General features: G+C 41.8%; 2 protein-coding genes across 5 annotated transcripts in view; both read right to left on the bottom strand.

Annotated features, from left to right (window-relative positions):
• The window catches only part of KANSL1 (KAT8 regulatory NSL complex subunit 1), a 169,247-nt gene extending 166,750 nt beyond the window's left edge, over positions 1-2,497 (bottom strand). The window contains exon 1 of the mRNA XM_074940509.1: positions 2,346-2,497. The gene's annotated coding sequence lies outside the window, so the exon portion shown is untranslated. The remainder of the gene's footprint in view (positions 1-2,345) is intronic.
• Positions 2,498-15,913: 13,416 nt separating this feature from the next.
• Positions 15,914-20,255, bottom strand: part of CDC27 (cell division cycle 27) — a 59,113-nt gene continuing 54,771 nt past the window's right edge. For 3 of the 4 annotated variants that reach the window (XM_074940606.1, XM_074940608.1, XM_074940609.1), the window contains exons 18-19: positions 19,834-20,014; positions 15,915-17,439 (exon numbers count right to left, since the gene is read on the bottom strand). In XM_074940606.1, the coding sequence (XP_074796707.1) occupies positions 17,357-17,439; positions 19,834-20,014 (264 nt within the window). In that variant the 3' untranslated portion in view covers positions 15,915-17,356. Of the gene's footprint in view, positions 17,440-19,833; positions 20,015-20,255 lie in introns of all 4 variants that reach the window. The other variant, XM_074940607.1, reaches the window with a different exon arrangement.

The following is a 20,255-nucleotide window of genomic DNA, read 5'->3' as shown; positions in this document are numbered from 1 at the left end:
GTTACTTAACTCTGGCGCTATTTAACAACTTTTCCAAGCTGCAGCATGAAGCCGACATGGTTTGTCCCTTTCACTGAGGCCTACTGGGCCCTGAATATCAGCAATTAAACTGACCAAAATCTTCTCATATTACATCACACTCAAGACATGAGGCTGACTACATTTAATTTTATACGGTGTCCCAGGATATCTGTATATAGACATCAAAGTGCATTATATACCTATGGCAAACTCTTACCTAGTTAATCCATTAATTAATATATGGCAATTTTAAAATTGGTTAGTGTTTTTCCTATATATTTTTCAAACACATCTAGGCCTGCTTTTCATAGGTGCTGATCACCTATAGCTCCCATCAACAGAAGTTACAGGAAACACAGCACCTTCGGGGGGGGGGGGGGGAAATCACACTGCTAAAATGTAGCGGCAACCTCCAAAACTTGTAGCAGAGAACTATATTAAATAGTATTAGGGTTTTATGTTGTTGATGTTGTAAATACATACACAGCATAGGTTAGGGTCTATACTTTTATGCTGACCAGCTGCTGATCAATCACTAGTGTAGACTTGTCTAAATATCCATATGAATGGATATATTAGCTATTTTACTGTAACATGTTGTAAATTCCATCCTATGCAATCCCACTGAAGGCAGGGTCATTCATTTGCCCTGTATAGTTGGGGGGGAGGAAAGTTGGCTTTCATGACAACTAAGAAAAATGCTTAATATGGAGAAGGATTGTGACCCTTTCTCCTTTTATGACTGTTGTCCTTTTTGATTTTTATTAAATGCATACAGCTTGGCCAAAGACAGCTGTAATCCTGACATTATAATAATCACTACTACTAATAGAATGCTTTACTTCTTCAAAGCGGTGTACGAATATCAACTAATCCTCACAACCCCCTTTTCAGGCACATCAGTATTATCCTCATTTTACAGATGGAGAAAACAAGGCACAGAGAGGTGAAGTGACTTACCCATCCCAAACAGTGACTCAGCAGAAGACTAAAGATTAGAATTTTAGATTTCCTGGGTCAATGCTGAGTACATTAGATCACGCTGACAGGCATATGCAAAACTCTGTGGGAATTACAAGCACGTATAACAATACCAGGATTCGTGTCAGCAAAGAGACTGTGACAGCCATATACAAGCATTTGAGGGGCGTACACAACAAGGAAAGATATTATTTTCAGGAGAATCAAGTAGGAACCTAGGACCAGTGGGATAAATCTAAAGAGGGGGGAAAAAAAGGCCAAATATCAGGAAACATTTCCTAACGGTGAAATCAGTCAGACTGAAGCAGTGGAAGCTCAATTTAATGAGTCAATTAAAACTAGGATGAACAAAGCATTAGCCAGAATACCTTAAGGATCAATCCTTCACTAAGTGGAGTAATGGGGGATGCATTAGAATAAACTAGATGGGACTTAGTAGATGTGCTCCATTCCCCTGCAGTCTTTATTATTTCTAAAATGTTTCGAATGTCCCAGCAATATTCTGCCTTATGTATAAAGTGTTCACTTCATCAAGCCCTATCAGATGTTTACAAAAGACAAAACCCCAAAGACTTGGTAGTAGCAGGTTATAACTTCATACAGTCGGAGTTGCGTTGACAATATGGAGACACTATCAATTCTAATGCATTTGGAAATCTCCAGATAGATTTTCTGTCCTGCTTATCAGGTTTTCAGACTGAGCTGATTTACACTCTGGAAAATAATTTCTACTAATTCTGTAAAATTATTAAAAATATTAAGGAAGTTATTGCAAGGGTATTTGGGTCCCACATTTTCAGCAGGGACTACCCAACTACTAATTTACAACATACAGTGACCTCCCTAATACGTTGTCTGAAGGCCCTAGTTCATAGTGTCAAAAGCTGATATAGCATTTCTGGTACCATGCTGAGTGATCCTGAAATACTTAACTAAAATTATAGTTATTAATAAAAAAAATTTCAAAGATTAAATTCACACTTTAAAAAATACATACACACACTCACAAGAAGCTAAAATAAAATAAAACACCAAAAGTTATTGCATTTTTCCAATTTTAGACAAATGATTTTCTTCCTCAAAAAGAGATCAAATCTAGATATGGAAAGTGAACTTTTGTTTGAGCTATATTCCGGGATCTCCATTTTCTGGTTAGATATGTCTCATGGAAGTGACAGAGGGGTCCTGGTTTTTAAACCTTTCCTGAGAATAAACGGCACCATCAGAATTCTAAACAAAGACTTCAGATACCATGGTGCTTTTCACAGTTCAGGCATTTCTGTATTGAGTAGAACTCTGAAGACAATGTACCATTATAAAAATGAAGAGATGGCAGGTCCTACCTTGCAGGACATCTTGATAGAATCCATAGTGTCTGGAGCAGTTCAGAAAAGACTGAGGTTTGAGTTGTGAGGGACTCTTAAACTTTCCAGATCCAACCAAGTTCTAGTAGTTCTGCAAATCTTTCTTATTTGAAGAAGTGGAAATCTGGTATCTGTAACAAAAAAAATTAATTAGGGGAAAGAAATATAGCTCACACACAACTTGCCTTAAGGGGAAAAAAGAGAAAAGAAAAAAAAAAATCAGGATTTAGGGAGAAATAGATTTATCAGCACCACCTTACCCCAGAAAGACAGAATACAGATCAAACACACAAAGCAAACTGTGTAAAGAATTATTCTGGGAAAACTGGACACAACTCCGTAAACTTCTGGAGGACAAAACAGTTGGAAAGCACAAACAAAAATCTGCACACTATATAGATTTATGATTCAGGTAAAGAGATCAAAGTAATGTAAAAATGGATTGGTATTTAGGCACCTCACTCCCTTAGGCTCTTATGAAAATCCCATTTTAGGAAATTCCCTCCATGTTAAATTACACCTTAATCACTTAATTTCATATTACATTTAGTAATGTCTGCCACCCTAATTTATTTTTCAGGATAAGGACTTTTGCGGTGAGGGAGGGGAATAGTTTACAACAAAAAAGTCATTTGGTTATTTCTGATGTGGTTTTGTTTGTTTGTTTTAAATCGTTCTAGAAACCCACCTTGAGAGTCTGGAATTTGCCATTTTTAAAAATGTTTGGGTAAAATGGAGGATTGGAAAAATGGGGGGGGTTCTAAAAATAGTTTCTACCCCATTTCCTAAAATTGAATATCTAAAGTCTTTACAGCCTCTATGCCATGTTTGCTGCTGTGACGCTTTGCCATGTTCGTGCCAGAGCCTCCTTCTCGCCTTCTTTTGCTCCTGTAAATTCCTTAGGGATCGTTGGGATTTTGCACGTCTGTGGTCATTTTGTTTCCTTAACACAAGTAAACAAACAAAACCTAAACGCCCGATGAGAAGCCCCAACGGATGAACAGCCTGGAAACTCATATGCACGGTTCAACCTCGCTGCAGCTCGGGAGTTATAAACCGTCCTTGCGCCATGCACTTGAAACCCTCTTCAAACACGACGCTACCCCAGAGCCTGTCTAAACCCCCCAGCCCCCTCCTGCGTATCAGACCTGCAAGGTGGCGACCCGGTGGGATCTCCGCTGGCGGCTGGCCCAGGTTAGATCTCATCATTCCCGGCCCACCTAGGGATGCCCCCCGCCCGACACCCCATCCCTGCTCTAGCGCCTCCCAGCATTTGGCCTGCTCGTTTAGCCATCACCATTGTTGCAAATGCAACAAAATATCCCTTCATTTCGTGTGGGACGGAGCCGCTGCAGCTCTCGCCCCTGATACCGGCGTCTAATGTCTAGCGTCGACGTGAAGGCTCTCTCCCACCCTGTATTCCCCCACCCCCAAAACTCACTTTCTGGCTGTGCAATCATCACTCCTCCTCCTTCCCCCTCCCCCCGCCTTGGCCTGGTGAATTAGCTCTCAGCAATCACTCCTCTCTGCGGAGCGGCAGGAATCAGACTCGATCAGAGAAAGTTCTGGCCCTCCCCCCAGCCCCAGCCCCCCCAGCCCAACTGACTCCTCGCACGAAGTTGCGGGACTGGGGCTCCCAGCACTACTTGGCCTGTTGTCTATGGCAGCACCAGAGGGGGTGATCGGTCCCTCTGCCAGCCGCACGCTCCCTCTCTCCCGGCAACATGCACTTGCAATGCCACAGACCCCCCACTGCCTTGCACCGCAGCCTCGCTGCCGGCCCTGCCAGTGACCCCCGGCCCATCGCTTCACGGCTCCCTTTTTCCCCCTTCCCCGATTGCACCAGCTCCAGCTTCGGCTCCCACATCCCAGCACCTACCTGCACAGCTCAACCAGCCTTGAAGTGGGGATCTTCCGCCCTCCTCCCTTCTCATTGGCCGCGGGGAGGGCATGTGCCGGTGTGGTTGGACGAGGGGGTGTCAGTCAGAAGCAGAGGGCGGGGCGGCAGGGGTGATTGATGTTGGTGTCTCAGCTTGTCCCTGCCTCTGCTTGTGTTTCCCGGAGATGTTGGAAGGAGGGGGAGGGCTGCATGGGGCAGCCAGGCAGGGCCCATCACCTGGATCAGGCCCCCCCCCTCCCCCAACTCACTCACCCTCATGCTTGAATGAGATAAGGGGCAAACTGCACAGCTGACCATCACCCCACAGTCCTGTGAACAAAGATACTGTGTGAAATGGGGAGGGGGGAGTAAATGCCCCTGTCATGCAGAAGGAGGGCAAGAAAGGGGGGATCCTGTTGTTCTCAGCATTGTCGGCTTCTGAGGGTACAGGAACCACATTTGCCTCAGAGTCAGAGATCTCTGAAGACAAAATGCCTCTGATATTGTGGAGCTGAGATTGGGTTTGATAAACACAAGTATATGCCATCACACCACTTCAGGGCCCAAAGGGGAAAGGAAAATCTGGGGAGCGCCTGTAATATTACAGCGCACAGCTCTGAGCTGGGGAACACAGAGAAGAGGGAGATGGAAAAGCAGGAGGATTCCTGCAGTTAGGGTGACCATGTGTCCCTGAATATTTTTCGGCATCTGTCCCTGTTGGTTTTACAAGAAAAACAAAAGTGTTTTTTCCTGTTGTTGTCACATAACCTATTAGCAATTCCCCCGAAGACTGTCCCCCTGAAGAAACTACTAGCTGAGCCAGGGCAATTGTTATTAGGCTAAATGCAAAAGCCCCACAAGGATTGTCCACTACCATATCTGTCACACATTGGAGGCCCTGACACAATACTTTCCAACGATCCCCCACATCCACATAAACCAAGAGTAAGCGAAACCTGGGTGGTGATGTGACACCATGCACCAGGTTGCAATGCCCAGAGAAGAGCCGCTGCTGTAGGATGGGTGTGGGGTGGGCTTGCTTGCTTTCCAGGACCCCCCTCCCCCAACCACCACCACCCGGACCTCCCTTCCTCAAACAGCCTCCACTGCCAGGGCACAAGGTGCAGCTGCGGGTGGTCAGTCCCTCCTCAGCAGTTTAGTATAGTGCACCCATTTAATTGGGGGCGCCATCTGCCCCTGGTTTTTAACGTTAAAATCCTAGTGCAGACAAGGCAACTTGCACTTTTAACTCATGAGCCTGATAGGCTCTTCCCTAGGTATTCCTTGATCTGCTAACCTGTTAAAACTACAAGTTGCCTTATCAACACTAGGATGCTAACACATATTAGAACACACATATTGTTTCCTAGCAAAGTCAAGCCCTTTATGTTGTTTTTTCCTGTTATACTGTAAATTTCTTCATTCTCAATGGAGGAAGTGTGGTTACTGCTGCTGCAGCAGTTTATTCAATAATAACATTTCAGATAAAGGGCAAGAATCCATGTCCAGGAGATCCAGGATAGGAAAAGCTGTTTTTTTAGTGCATGTAAAGTGTCTCTCTCACATTTTCTATCCAGAGATTTTTCAGCTGGGGCATAAGTAGCATACAGCTGATAAACTTGTAGTTTTCAAGAGGTCTTTACATCTCCAGTTGCTCCCCCCCTCACCCCCCCATCCTCCCAGGATCAGAAGACAAAGGCGGCCAACCATTTTTAAGTATGAGACCCTTTCTGAAATGTAAGACTAAAAATGCTAAATTGTTAAGTAATCCGATTTATTTTAGTCACTTCACAGTGCAATCTTTTGTTCTGTTTATGTTTAATATTCTTTGTACATAAATGGCCAGATTATTATAACATGCATTGCAGTAGGGAGAATCCTACCCAGGGCCTGAGAGTGATTAAATAATATTACTTGCTACTCTACATTTTCAAGGCACTGTTCAAGCATTAGGTAGTTAAACCTCACAACCCTGCCATGAGATAGGTATAAATATCCCCATTTGGGAAAACTGAAGCAAAGAGAGGATACGTAATTTATCCAAGGTCGGTCAATGCTAGAGCCAGTATTAGAGCTCAGTTCCTGGTTTCTAGCCCCATTCTCTATCCACTCAATCACATCTAGAAGAGTAATGTTTGTAACCTTTAAAATTGAGGAAAGGTGAGCTATGCCATAAGCTCCACAGGAAACAAGTTCCAAGTCCTTGGGACAGCAAGAGAGAAGGTTTGGGCATCCACTGATCCCCTTGCAATGATGGAACTCCAAAAATCAAGATAGTGCCACCCACCAGCTGAGTCTGACAGAGTCTAATATAGCCAGAGGCTTTGAAAAGTGACTAGCTGAACAAACCAAAATGCAACTGATGTGCAAAAAGCTTGAGATTTTTCTTTTGTGTAAAGTCCAAGATGACAATCATACTGTACAGGATGATATTCCTAAACTTAATAGGGAAACTAAAGAAAGTATACTTGTGCATCAAACTTCACTGATGTGGAATTCCCGTTCTGTTCTTACTTAGAATTGGATCCTAATTTTTTAAAATATGTCTTTAATTTTGTAGGTTACTTGGTAAAGCAGTCACCTGGACTACAGGGAATTTATGTTCCGTCCTCTCCATAAACCATTCTGGAGGAATTCTAGGATAGAATGATGCTAGAATGGTACCAGATCTGAGAAGTGTTTATATGTTTTAAGAACAGTGGGTTTGTTTAATTAGTCAAAGAAGCTGTGTTATTAAACTTCTTAATGGATTATTATAGAAGTGTAGCAATCATGTAACAAAGTAGCTTTTACCTTCTGGATATCATCTTTAAAAAGCATGACTAAATTCAGGCTGTATGGATTTGTATGTAGAATTGGATCCTGTGCAGAGTAGAGATTCTTCCTTGAGTAGAGATTATTCTTTGCCACAGTGAGTAAAAGTTGTTTTCTTGTGGAGACATGAGGATTGGGTGCCCCCCACCTTGTTGAGGTAGGCCAGGAGTGTTCTACTGTGAATCATAATAAGGAAGTGCTGATTTTAATCCATAGTACCAGGGCTTTGCAGACTGCTCTGAATTCTATTAAATTGGTACTGTTCTGCCTCTCTAAGGAGATCAAAATCCCTGGACCATTTGAGGTGTAGGGTGAAATCCTGGACCCACTTAAATCAATGGCAAAACTCCCACTGACCTCAGTGGGGTCAGGATTTCACCCATAGCATGGACACCCGCAACCTATGGAATTCACCCATGGAACTCTGTGATTGCTGTTTTTCCTGGTCATCAGCCTTCCAGGGTGGGAGTCATATATCACCAGAACATCACATTGCACACTATAGTCTAGCAAAGAAGCAGATTGCATCTATGAAAGCAGCCTAAAAGAAGATGTTTGTTAAGAAACAACTTTTTTTATGAAGTGCTCCAAGTGTGTTGATTTTTAATACTGTAGGAAAGGACGTCTGACAAGTTGTCCATCCATGCTAGCATGGATTTGGCAAAATCCTTGAGGCCCTTAATGCAGAAGATCTGAATCTCACCCACCTACGCAAGCCCCATGGAGAAACAGACTAAAGGCTAGAATCCATACAATTATCCTCCTGACCCTGTTCTGAGAGGAAGAAGGTATGGAAGGAGAAGCAGGATGATAATGAATTAAGCCTGACCTTTTGTTTTGGTTTTTTTATTACTTTCTTCCTGTAAGTTCAATAAAGAGTTTCTACACTTTCTCCTAGTTTTGTTCTTGACTACCAGGGTCTTAAAACATGAGAAATTTTAATCTGAGGAAATATTTTAATCTGAAAGGGAAATGTGGGACTCCTCACTACGTATGGCACCTGTCTGTGTATATTTTTGAGGAAAATTGACCTGGCTTTAGCCTTCTTTTTCCTTTGTCCTGGTGTTACATGGATTTCTGTGGCTTCCCCTCTTTTGTGATATTAGAAGTATGAGGAGGGTGATTTTGAACCTTGTAAGGAGCTAGTGAACATGGGTAAAGATGTCTGGGCCATAAAAGCTAGCCCCAAATGAGAACAGTCTGTAACATCAAAAGAGAAGGCAGCTGGGAAATGAGACAGCCTAGGCAGCACCATAGTGGAAGTTCTTTTCTCCCAAACAAATAGTATCCATCCCAAGGGATCCTGAAAACCCTATTACCTGATTGATGGATTAGGAAACTGAACAGAATGGGAACCATACCCCAAAATGTCTGGCTGCTTGAAAGGAGTCAGAGGCTGGAGCAAGAGTGACATTACACTTGCTGTCTGTATCAGGGCTACTCTGAAAGTCTCCAATCCCATTTCTAGCAGAGAGTGAGGGCTGAAGTGGCTGAAGTGGCCTGCAGGTGGTAGTGCTGAGGTACTGTACTCCTGGTGTTTTCTTGGGGAGGCTGGAGGAAGCACTGAATTGGGCCAGGCCAGGCCAGATTGTGGGAGTCTGCTCTGCTCCTGCTGAGGAGCAGGAAGAGGACAGTGCCCAGGGTGCATTCAGCAGCTGTGAAAGCTGAGGCAGCCCTAGGAAGTAGCTTGGTTGCAGTTAGCGTCAGTATGGAATAATAGAAATGAAGGGCTTGAAGGGACCTTGAGAAGTAATAAAGTCCAGCCCCCTGTGCTGAGATAGGACCAAGTAGATCTAGACCATCTCTGGCAGGTGTTTGTCCAACCCGTTCTTAAAAACCTCCAATGATGGGGACTCTACAACTTCCCTGGGATAGTTTCCTATTCCAGAGCTTAACTACCCTTATAGTTAGAAAGCTTTTCCTAATATTTAACCTAGATCTCCCTGGCTGCAGATTAAGCCCAGCGCTGTCTTTAGGCATACGCAGCATATGCAGCTGTGTAGGGCGCCCGAAAATTTGGGGCACTCCTGGGTCTTAGTGTCCACCCACCCGCATCTTCCTATCCCTGTTCTCACCTTTCCTGCAGGCTCCCACCACAGCTGACTGCTGCAGCCTGGTGAGTCTTCCTCCAGAGGGGATCTAGTACTTAAAAGTGAAAAATCCTTCCAGCTTGCCAGACATTAGCACAACACTGAAACTGTTAAAGAGCCATTCAATGGTAATGAAGCCATTTAATAGGCATTTACCAACCCTCAGGTATATACTGTCAGTTTCTGAACTTACTGGCAAAAATAGTTGTGCATTACTGTAATATTTACTCAGAACATGTTAACAGTTACATGTTACATTTACTACAGGACCTTAGTTTAAAATCTGCTTTAAAAATATTTCATTAGTGTGTTGCTGAAGATTATAAAATCACATCTCTAAAAAATCCTTGCATAGATTTTTAGATGCACAATCTAAGTATTCATCTCTAGCCTTAAATGCTTGGATCTTCAGACGTATAATTTTTTAAATAAATCCTTCAAAAGACCACCCTTATCCTAAATACACATGCGAGCCGTTGGGCATAGGGGCACCAGTTTAATAATACTGCATAGGGCCCCATAAATCCTAAGGATGGCCCTGATTAAGCCCATCTCTTTTTGACCTATCTTCAGTGAACATGGAGAACAATTTATCACCGTCCTCTTTATAACATCCCATAACATATTTGCAAACTGTTATCTGGTCCCCCTCAGTCTTCTTTTCTCAGGACTAAGCATGCCCATTCCTCCTAGGCAGATTCTCTAAACCGTTCGGATTGTTAATAATGTCTGAGGTGACCACAGTTAATGACTAAAATGACCATTAGGAGTGGTGTGGGCACAGATTTCTAGGCTCCAGGAAGAGGCTTGGAGGCATTGGCAGTGACTTTTTACTGGGAGCTGTTGATTTCCTAGTTCCTTATCCTGAGTACAAACCAAGTGGCGAAGCCTAGAGGTACCATTATACCACCCAGGGACTCCCTCTACTCTGGATGCCCTGCCTTTATGGCTCTGTGTACTGGGTTGCAACAAGAGGCACTTGGGCCCGAGCATTTTTGATGCCAAATTGAATAAGAAGCATCAAACAGGATATAGAAGAATTTTCAGAGGTCATTTTTTTCAGAAAAAGGATTAAAAAGCTTCAAATCCCCAGTTAATTTTTTGGGGGGTGATGGACTCCAAAATAAAAAAAAATTATTGGATACTGAATAATTTGGGGGACTTTTCATCCTTATTGGTTTAAAAAATACCACAGAAAATGTATGAATTGAATTTGGTACCAAACATTATTCATTTTATATTGGGGACTTGATGCTTTTAAATCCCTTTTCTGAAAAAAATTACCGCAAAATTCTTGTCAATGCCTGATGGATTTTGGAGGGCCTCCCGCTACCCACCATAAATAAATAGATAAATAAAAGTCAGGCTTTGACAGGAATTTTCCAAGGTGTATTTTTGCAGATTAAGGATTAAAAAGCACAAACTCCTCTAAACCCACAAACTCTTTGGTATCAAATTCAATTTGGAGCCTCCAATAGCCCTTAAAAGGGATCTCCTGAGGTAATTAAAAAAAAAAGAGAACAAGATGAAAAGGCACACTCCTAGGAGGCCCCCTTAAGAATGATCTTTTTGATAGGGAGAGTGGGCTTCAAAATATTAATGAGGCTGCAAAACCTCAAACAGCCTTTAAAAGCACATTTCGGAGGTAAAGTGTCTTTAGAGGAAGGGTCACAAGGCAGCTGAGGAGGTTTTGTCCGTGTAAGCCATGCTGGAGGCAGAACAAAACAGGCCGGCCGTCTGCAGAGCCCAGCCCGGACCAGTGACTCACAGGTTTCATCTTCAGACCCATTGTTTCAAATATGCGCACCTCAGTTTAGCGGGCATTTTCTTTAACACAGGCTCTGTGCTACACAGGCATTGCCCCAGGCGAGGGGAATCCTCAGCCACCCAGCTCTGCCAATGTTGCAAAGTAGCAACAGCCAGGATCTGGGCCCTGTGAGTGCAACTTCTGTTCACAGCAGCTAGAAAGAGAATTTATGGGGGTGGGGAAATGGAGTTATTTTTATATGTAAAAAAAAGACGGTTGAGGCAGCACTTCAGCCCTCCCCCAGCCAGGGCAACGAGATAACTCAGAGCCCCCTTAGCTTTCAGGGGGGTGGCGATCCTCAGTCCATTTCTCTGACTCTCTCCTTGCTCCCTCCCTTTCCCTCTCTTCGCCTCATGCTCTTGTCTGCCACAGGGCTCTTCTCACAGACTTTACCCAATGGCCCATTCGCCTCCCTGGCTGCTCACCTTCTATCTCCTCCTTTGCAAGGGCAGGAGAGCATCCTGCTGCTGTCACTGCCCCCATCTGCTTACCAGCAGCTGTGGGACATTCTGAAAGCTCGAACCATCTTGGGCCTTCTGTTCCTGGCCAACATGGGTTGGAGCCATCTTAGTCCTTCTGCTCCCAACGGCCACGGAACCTGCTGGTCCCAAAGGCCACGGCACCTTCTCCGCCCGTCTGCTCCCAACGGCCACAGAACCTGCTGGTCCCAACTGCCCCGGAACCTTCTGGTCCCAACGGCCAAGGCACCTTCTCCGCCCGTCTGCTCCCAACTGCCACGGAACCTTCTGGTCCCAACAGCCACGGCACCTTCTCCGCCCGTCTGCTCCCAACGGCCACAGAACCTGCTGGTCCCAAAGGCCACAGAACCTTCTCCATCCGTTTGCTCCCAACGGCCACGGAACCTTCTGGTCCCAACTGCCATGGAACCTGCTGGTCCCAACGGCCACGGAACCTTCTCCGCCCGTCTGCTCCCAACGGCCACGGAACCTGCTGGTCCCAACTGCCACGGAACCTTCTGACCCTAACATTCCATCCCTTCCAACGCCTCCTGGCTGCTTGAAGAGCCAGAGAAAGGAACAGGTTCTCAGTCCCTATGTAACTCATCCCGTTCTCCCTCATTGAACATAACTGTGGACTCTCACAGCTAGCATCTAAACTTTGCCATCCCGCTATTATATTTGTATCGCTTTCCTTTCTACGTTATTTGATACACACATGCATGCTCAAGTGAAGAAGCCAGCGCTGCAGGCTGGAGAAGCCCCATACAATTTTTGGGCACCTATGACAGTGTAGCTGTAGCCTCAGATGTCAGGAAGATTATTCTCCAGTGTTCCTGCAGTTTACCAAGTGTTATCTCTACTTGGATTGTCTCCATCACTGAGTATATATTATGATTTTTGTAATCCAGTGACATTCCCCCCTCCCTCCAGTCCTGAAGGGCTATGGACTGTCAAAGGGATGCCAATTCTCAATGGGAATAGAATGAAGGTGCTGCAGTGTACACAGTACCCTATTCAAGTTAGTCTTTTACTAGATAGTCATTATCAACAGAAGGAAGGAAAAAGTAAGTGTTTCCAGTGTTCCTTTAAGTTCTGAAATTTGACAAAGTTGCAAATTAAAATCACACTAAAGGAAATTAGATGGGGAAAAATACTATCACACTGAAATTAAAAAAATCGGTGCACCTGTGGAATTCTCTGCCAGAGGAGAGAGTCCAAGAGCTCAGTGGGATTTAAAAAAAGGATTAGACATTGACATGGATAAAGAGAACATCCTATTACATTAGATAGGACATAAAAAATTAGGCAAATATATCCACCATTATCTACCTGGGGTTAGAAACAAAACTTCTCGGATAGGAACATAATTGTTCATTATGGTATATTTTTGCACCTTCCTTTGCAGCATTTGTTACTGGCCACTTTTGGTGTACATACCGGTTAGATCCAGTATGCAAATTCTTAGGTTATTACAAGTGAATATGGAAAGCAAAATCTTGCTTTTTTTGCTAAAAAAGTTCAATACTGGTGTTCATTTCATTTCAGCTAGGACTTTTTCCCAGTGCTGCCCAGTATGTAGTCTGCTTCAGATCCAAATTCTCCTTTGGAAACAAAATCCTTGTTTGTATTATAGGGTTGGTATCTACAATGCAGTATTTAAACATATTTTGTCTGCAAACACTAAACAATACTTTTACAGGTTTGCATAGTTGTGTGCCAAAGTCAATATGTAATAGTGTCCGTGGGAGCAGAGTACAGAATTTGTTCCATGTCAACCACAGACAGGTGTGGCGTATCAGGTGGGAAAACAAAGGAGAGGAAGGCTTGGAGCCTTTTCATTTCTGGCTGTATTTTGCATCAGAACGGAGGTAAAATAAAACCTCCTATACAATTTAAAGTTGCCTCAAATTAAAGGAACACAACCAATTAAAAAAAAAAGAGGACTTGTCTGAAAGTGTTACACATTCTGTTATAACACACCTCAGGTTACCAAAATGGAAAGATGAGAAATATTTCAGGATTTACTTTGTGCATTTGACAGCTCTTAGGGTAGTCACTTCCCCCTTCTCCGTGTGGATCTTTTGCACGGTTTCAAAGCTCGGCATCAGTGAATGGATGGTTTTAGGAGACTGTTTGGTATTTTGGTCTGGGCCATCTTTTCTCCTATATAGATATATTTCTCCTCTTTCCTCACACCAAATGATTGCTACATTAATATTGTGGCTGGAGAAGAAGCCATTGTCAAGGCTTCACCCCACTATTGCTATCCTTTAACTAGTCACCAGAGAATATACAAGCACTGTAAGCAGCACACCCTGGTGTGCCAAGAGCCAAAGGTCTCTCTTGATCTTGTCTCCTGTCATGAAGGCACCTAGTAGTGTCCATTACCCAATAGATCTGATAAGTATAGATTGTATAAATCTCAGTAAACAAGTACATTCACCCTTATGGAAGTTCCACTGCCAAAAACATGCAGATGGTTTCCATTAAACAAACAAAAACACAAAGACACCACCACCACCTAACTCTTCAGACAGGTCAAGGACTGAATGGAGAAGATGATCAACATCCCCCAGTTCATCCTTCTGGGACAGAGCTGAGGAACGTGCATTCATTTGTGCAGAACTCACAATGCTGCTGGCTGTGTCGTACTGGTTTTGTGCTTAAAGAGGCTGTCACAGAGTGCCAAATCCATCAAGAAGAAAAACAACTCAGTTTCCTTTATTCCAGCCTAGTAGGTCAACCAGCAGCACACAAAAGCAGCCACAGTTAGGCCCCAACCCTGAAAAAACTTCACTTGTGAGAAATCCCACTGAACTCAATAAGGAGAGTGTGCTTGTAGGACTGGGTCCTCAGTGAGCAACTCATCCACTTCTGGAGGAGCGGAGGGATCCATACATCAAGCACCTGATTATAAAACTGCTTTTAAAAGTAGTTTATTTGGATTTCCACATCCTTTAATGAATTGCAAATATATTAACAGAAAAGACTTTTTTCTAAGACTGTACAATTTCTGAAATAAAAGTCAGGAAAAGCAAAAAAAGGAAAAAAGACAAAAATTACATTGTTTCAATGCAAATAGTACACACCACACCCACGCTTTGCATTTTTTCATATTTTTGTATTAATAAATGACAGTCCCCTAATTCAACACATTTGCTCTAGTCTGGGTGTCAGAGCGCCTTCACATTTCACCTCCCTCGCCCCTCAAAGAGCAGATAAGTAGATTGATTAAAATACTGGTTCTCATGTGTTTGTTTTTTTAAAGAAGGTAAAATAGCAGCATGGTTTAAATGTAACTTGCAATTCTTGAGAAAAATAAAATGTAGGTGATGACGTACATCTAAAGCAAGGGACAATTTAATATTTTGAGCACTAATGTTCAGTTTAGAATTTGCATCCTTTTAAAATCTTATCTGAGATAAGAGCCCTTTGCCGGGTATTTAAAAAATGAATTCCAATATAACAGTTTACAACTTTTAAAGAGCAAAATTGTTAAAAAAATTAAACTGCTATAAAGGAAACTCAAGGTATTTTTTCCCATATGGGGGGGGATTGGCTATTTGCCATCTCTGGCCCCCAAATAAACAAGCAGCATTTGTTTTGGGAAAATCCCCAAATTAGCACATGCTCTTTGAAAACAGACAAGGAATAAAACTAAATCAAATTTGGGGCCTAAAACCTTGTCAGCAAGACCTAAGGTCTAAAACCTAAGGTCGGTCTAAAACAGAATTTTTTAGCTCTCAAGCAGATGGGGCCTGGGAAGAGAGAGATTCCTGCTTTTTGTTTAGAGAATGTAAACTTCAAGTACCCAAAGGTAGCCAATTATACTGTCTAGCTAATATTCAGACAGACTGTAGCTCCAGACTCTACAATGTGTTGTTTCTTTGTAACTCACTCTTGTGGAAACCCTATTATGGAGGTGCAAATCTTGGAGTGCTGCAGCTGCTTTAAGACTGGGAGGGAAAAGAAAGAAACCATGCAGATACAGGTAACTTAATGGATACTACATGTGAACAGAAGGTGAGGATACTTTACTATAGTACAATTCCATTGGGGAATTTCAACCTTGGTGTTTTCCTTTTAAGGGATGGTTTATCATGCAAGAGCCTAACTGCAATACTTCTCTAGCACCAAAGAAATCTTGCATCTAGTGCACTCTTTACTCAGCTGAAACACTTGCATGATTTAGAATGAGATTTAGTACACTTTCAGAAACAAACAGATTTACAGTATTGACAAAAGCACAAAGCTTCATCCAATATCACCTCCCACGGTTTAGAGATTTTCACTATGACTGGAATTCAGCCTAATTTTCCCTGCTTGTCTACCCACTTCAGAATAATGGAGAATGATATTTTTTGTGCAGGTGTTGTGAATTTTTTTCCTTATGGTAAAAAATGCTTCTCACAACCAAACAGTAGGCGTGATAGGACATGTTTGTACCTAATCTAGGACAAGGACACTAAAAAAAAAAAATATATATATATATATATATTTTAAAAAAAAAATTAAAGTTCTACTAATGGTAACTAAAGGTCTTCTAAAAACAATACACATTAAAAGGAAAGGAACAGAACAAATTTTAAGACTGATCACAACAAATATGTTGCTGTGAAATTTGAATCATTCCCAATTTATTGTGCATAATTTGCTCTTTAAAAAACTGTTATCATACACTTTCTTTACGGTCACTGCATAAAGGGCACCAATCTTTGTTGCAGAGCACTACAGAGAAAGATAATTTTGGATTCTTTAATATAGCCTCACTTTCTTCTCACAGAAACAGCCTCCAGGGCGCTCAATTCCTACAGATATAGAGTGAGCATTTTCTCCAAGAATCTTAAAGAATGGCTTAAAAAAAATAAGATAATTGCACATTTTTGCATCCTGCTCAGACAACACTTTACAAAATAGTTTTAAAAGGATACTGTCTTAGACAAATATTTGATACATCTTACTGTAAGGTTCTGATTGGGTTAAGGCTTACACTGTCTTCCTGGCTTCTTTATCTACTTAGAAACAAGTTGTCCCTGTGGCTTATATTACTTTTATCCTTTCAACATTACAATTTTATCTACATGTCTCTCTTTATTTTGCTCTTATAATAAACTTTTTATTCTCTGAACATTAGAACCGAATCCAAAGGGCACCTGAAGAAGAGTCAACACGTTAATTACTTGTTTTGCTGAAGTACTAAGTAGACAATAATTGACATTTTGGAAATTAGATGAATAAATTAACTCTTGGCTAGAATATTAAAGCGTTCTGTAATAGTGGCTATGCTGCAATGTGCTCCTCTGGCTAAGAACAAGTTTACACTAAGTAGGGACCCCGGATATAGTCTATATTTTGACACACACCCTGAATCCTGAGCATGTGCATTGTATTTTGTTCACTGGAGACACTGTAGCTTTAAGTTCATTTACATTCCCTGGCATTTAAGTTACACTATAATATGCAAAAGTTTTTAACCTGTCCCATCCTGCACTTAACGCTGTCTTTGAAGAACTTGGAAATGGAAGTTCAGCACTCTGCTTACCAAGAAAGAATCAAACTAAGACACATTTCTGGAGAAAGTACTAAGGAAGCAGTTTCTTGTTCTATTCCCACATCTCTCGGCTCACTTATAGCAAACCACAAGTCTTTCTTCCATGATAGCTTTCCAACAAAGGAGGAGTTGGAAAAAAATATTGTTTTCCTCCTCAAAGAGTCATTTCATAAAGGTGTAAGAGCCACTAGTCAGTCTCTGAAGCAGCTGAACATCGCACTGCCATTAATTCGGTGTATGTTTAAAATCTGATGAGTGGTGCACTCATGGTGTCGGTGGAGAATAATGACAATGCTGGCTCAGTGATGTGAAGACCCAGTACATGAAGGAAGGGGAGAACACAACAGTACCAATCACACATCCAAGCTCAGATACTGGCTTTTGGAGGTTAAAATTCATCACTTTCAACTGCATGGAGTTGCGTGTCATCTGCATCTGTCATGCTGCTCTCTTGGGATTCATCTGTGCCAACTTTAAAACACAAACAAGGGATTAGGCTCTTTGGTAGAAGACATGCACATTTTACACAAGCAAGTCCACCATATTAGAAAACAGTGGCAACAAGGCTCTATCATAGCCTATAAATATAGAGGGTTCCCCCCTCCACAGTAACCTTTTCCTACACTGCCCCCCATCCCTGGATTGCCTTTTCTAATCCCGTATGCCATGCAACCTCTCTGCTCTTCAAAACCCAGTTCTTTTCACTCTCTCCTCCAGTGACCCAAACCAGCCTAACGAGATCTAAATAAAAGAGCTGAGAAGGGAATCAACATGACGTGCATCTTGCAAAAACAAGCACCCGCATTATTTTAAAGCCTCCTTAACCACCTCCTGTCAGTGAGCTAGGAGGGAGACTGAGTAAGATCTCCTCCCATTATAAAGTGAACACAGAAGGCCAGACTGATATACCTACCAGTCACCTGCCCTGCCCCACAGAAATTGATAGCTTGGATCAATCTTGTTATCCCAAAACCGTAATGTTTAAGGACTATTTAGTATTTACAATGGTAAAGTGTTCAGAGGTAGTGATATTAAAACAGGATGGAAACAGGTTTTACTGCCATACTCTGACCCCCCATGCTGCAAGTGACAGAGTGAAGTTTACAGCAAAAGAATGGAGGCTAGTAAAAGATTCAGAAATGCCAGTTTATACAGACATGTAAAAAAGTGTAAATCAGTCTATTTGCAGATACCTACTCTGACCTCATTCAGCTTGTACACAGGCACAGTCCAAAGCACGGTAAGGAAATGCATCTAACCCGCCCCAATATTCACGGTGATCAGCAAAGCAAAATGAACATTCATCTGGTGAGAAGCAGCTCTCAGCAAGTTCTGTCCTTGTTAAAACTTGCAGTAAAGCAAGATAAATAGCTCAAGGAGATGGTCACTTTCTAAGCAGGTTGACTGTGCCTACCTGTATTGCTTAAAGGTAAATTTTAGATAGCACAGTTTAGACTATAAAAGTACCTTCACCTTTATCTGAATTTCCAAATTTTTTGATGCCGAGGAAAATAGTAGTCCTTCAGAATACCCAGAAGTAACACATGGTCCCTTTTTGAAAGCTTACTTTAAGGACCTTGCCAAGACTAGGACTTAAAGGTGTGTTAGAATGTGTTAGCCAACATGTTTTAAAGGTCAACACTGCCTCATCTACAACTGGCTTAACACATGCTAAAATGGTCACTTGGCAATTTAGACCTTTGAGGTATCTTTTCCAGTCTGTCTGCAGAGTCAGGAGGATTGCATTGGTTTACATTTGGAAGACTTTAAGTAATGTCTGGTGAATTCAAGCTTCTATTTTTTTTGTTTTAAAAATACCAAAAATTTAAAAAGGATCCTAGTACAAAATTTCTGTGGTGCTTATTTCCAGAAACTGCAGTCACCTCTCAAAAGATTAAGTGCTCTGTCTCCATCTGCTGGGTGTAGACGAACTATATACTAGAGTGTTTAGACTAGTTTAGACAGAAGAACAAACAAACATTTACCATTTCAGGAAATAAAAAGCATGTTAAAAAACAAGATGCTATGGTTTTACTGGAAGGTGTCACTGATATCAATGGGATACACAGCAGCAATACATCTGATAAAGTTTTCAGCACAATTTTACAATGGACTAGAACAAATTTAAGTTCTGTAGTAACATTTTTGCCTAATGAAGAAAACAAAATGGTTCTTTTGCAACAGTCTATCCATCCATTTTCTAGTTCATGTCAAGCTCATCAATATTTATGACCATCCATATTTCTGGATAAAATATTAGATGAGAAAGATTTAGGCCATTCCCTCTGGTGTATTTTTTCAGTGCTTTATTCTGCCTAGTTTCAGGGCTTCCACAACTTTCCTTGAGAGAGAATTCCAAGGTCTAACAGATCTCACTGTTCGGGGTATTTTCCCTTGATATCGAACCCAAGTTTTCCTTTGCTTAAGTTATCTCATTACACTTACGCTGCTCTGAGCCCTTGAACAAACAATTTCATTATTTCCTTGCTCATTACACCCTTCAGATACTTGAAGGATTAGATGCCCCTTTACCGGAAGATTCAGATTGCAGGGTGTATAATTATCTTGTAAAAAGTATTAACAGTATTTATATAAATTATATAACAATAGTTTATTAGGTCCTGCAAAGATTAGTCCTTGTACTAGGATCAAATACCTAAACTCTCTGAAGAAATCTAACAATCTTTCACTAAGAGTTTATTACAAGTAGACCCAGCTAGATCAGCAGTAAGAGAATTGTTGGGAGTCGCCACTTGCTGTGCAAATAGGTAAGCAGTTATAGTCTGGGCTTCTGTTTTACTGAGGAACAAAAAATCTTTCTACTAGGAAACCAGTTAATTAGGATTTTGAGCTGGAAATACAAACCTGACTCATATGGATAACATTCGCTGATCTGCTCTTCTTGAGTTATCGGTTCCTCATCATCTGGAAGGTAACGTTTATCAATGGCCTCTTTGATCTGGTTGTTGGCTCCTTTAGGATCTAAATCCATTGCCCACGAGAAATTCATAAGGGCCAGATGAGTTTGACCCAATTTTTTATAAACCTAAAAATAAAAACATTAACACTACATTTTCCATTAAGTTGCTACTCGATATCATTTTATCCAACAGTGGCTTGTAGCCAATAGTTATTTTTAAGTGGTATTCATAATTCCTACTGTAATGTGAAAGACTGCTGGATGAATGGGACATTAGCATGCACTGTAAGCAGTCATCCGGGAAGGAACTGAATGTCTCAAAGAACTCCTCTGATACAGAGCCTGTCACGCCTCTTGGTGACTGGAC

This window comes from Natator depressus, chromosome 27 (assembly GCF_965152275.1).
Source record: "Natator depressus isolate rNatDep1 chromosome 27, rNatDep2.hap1, whole genome shotgun sequence".
In the NCBI taxonomy this organism is placed as follows: Eukaryota; Metazoa; Chordata; order Testudines; family Cheloniidae; genus Natator; species Natator depressus.
This window is presented reverse-complemented; position numbering and strand designations above follow the sequence as displayed.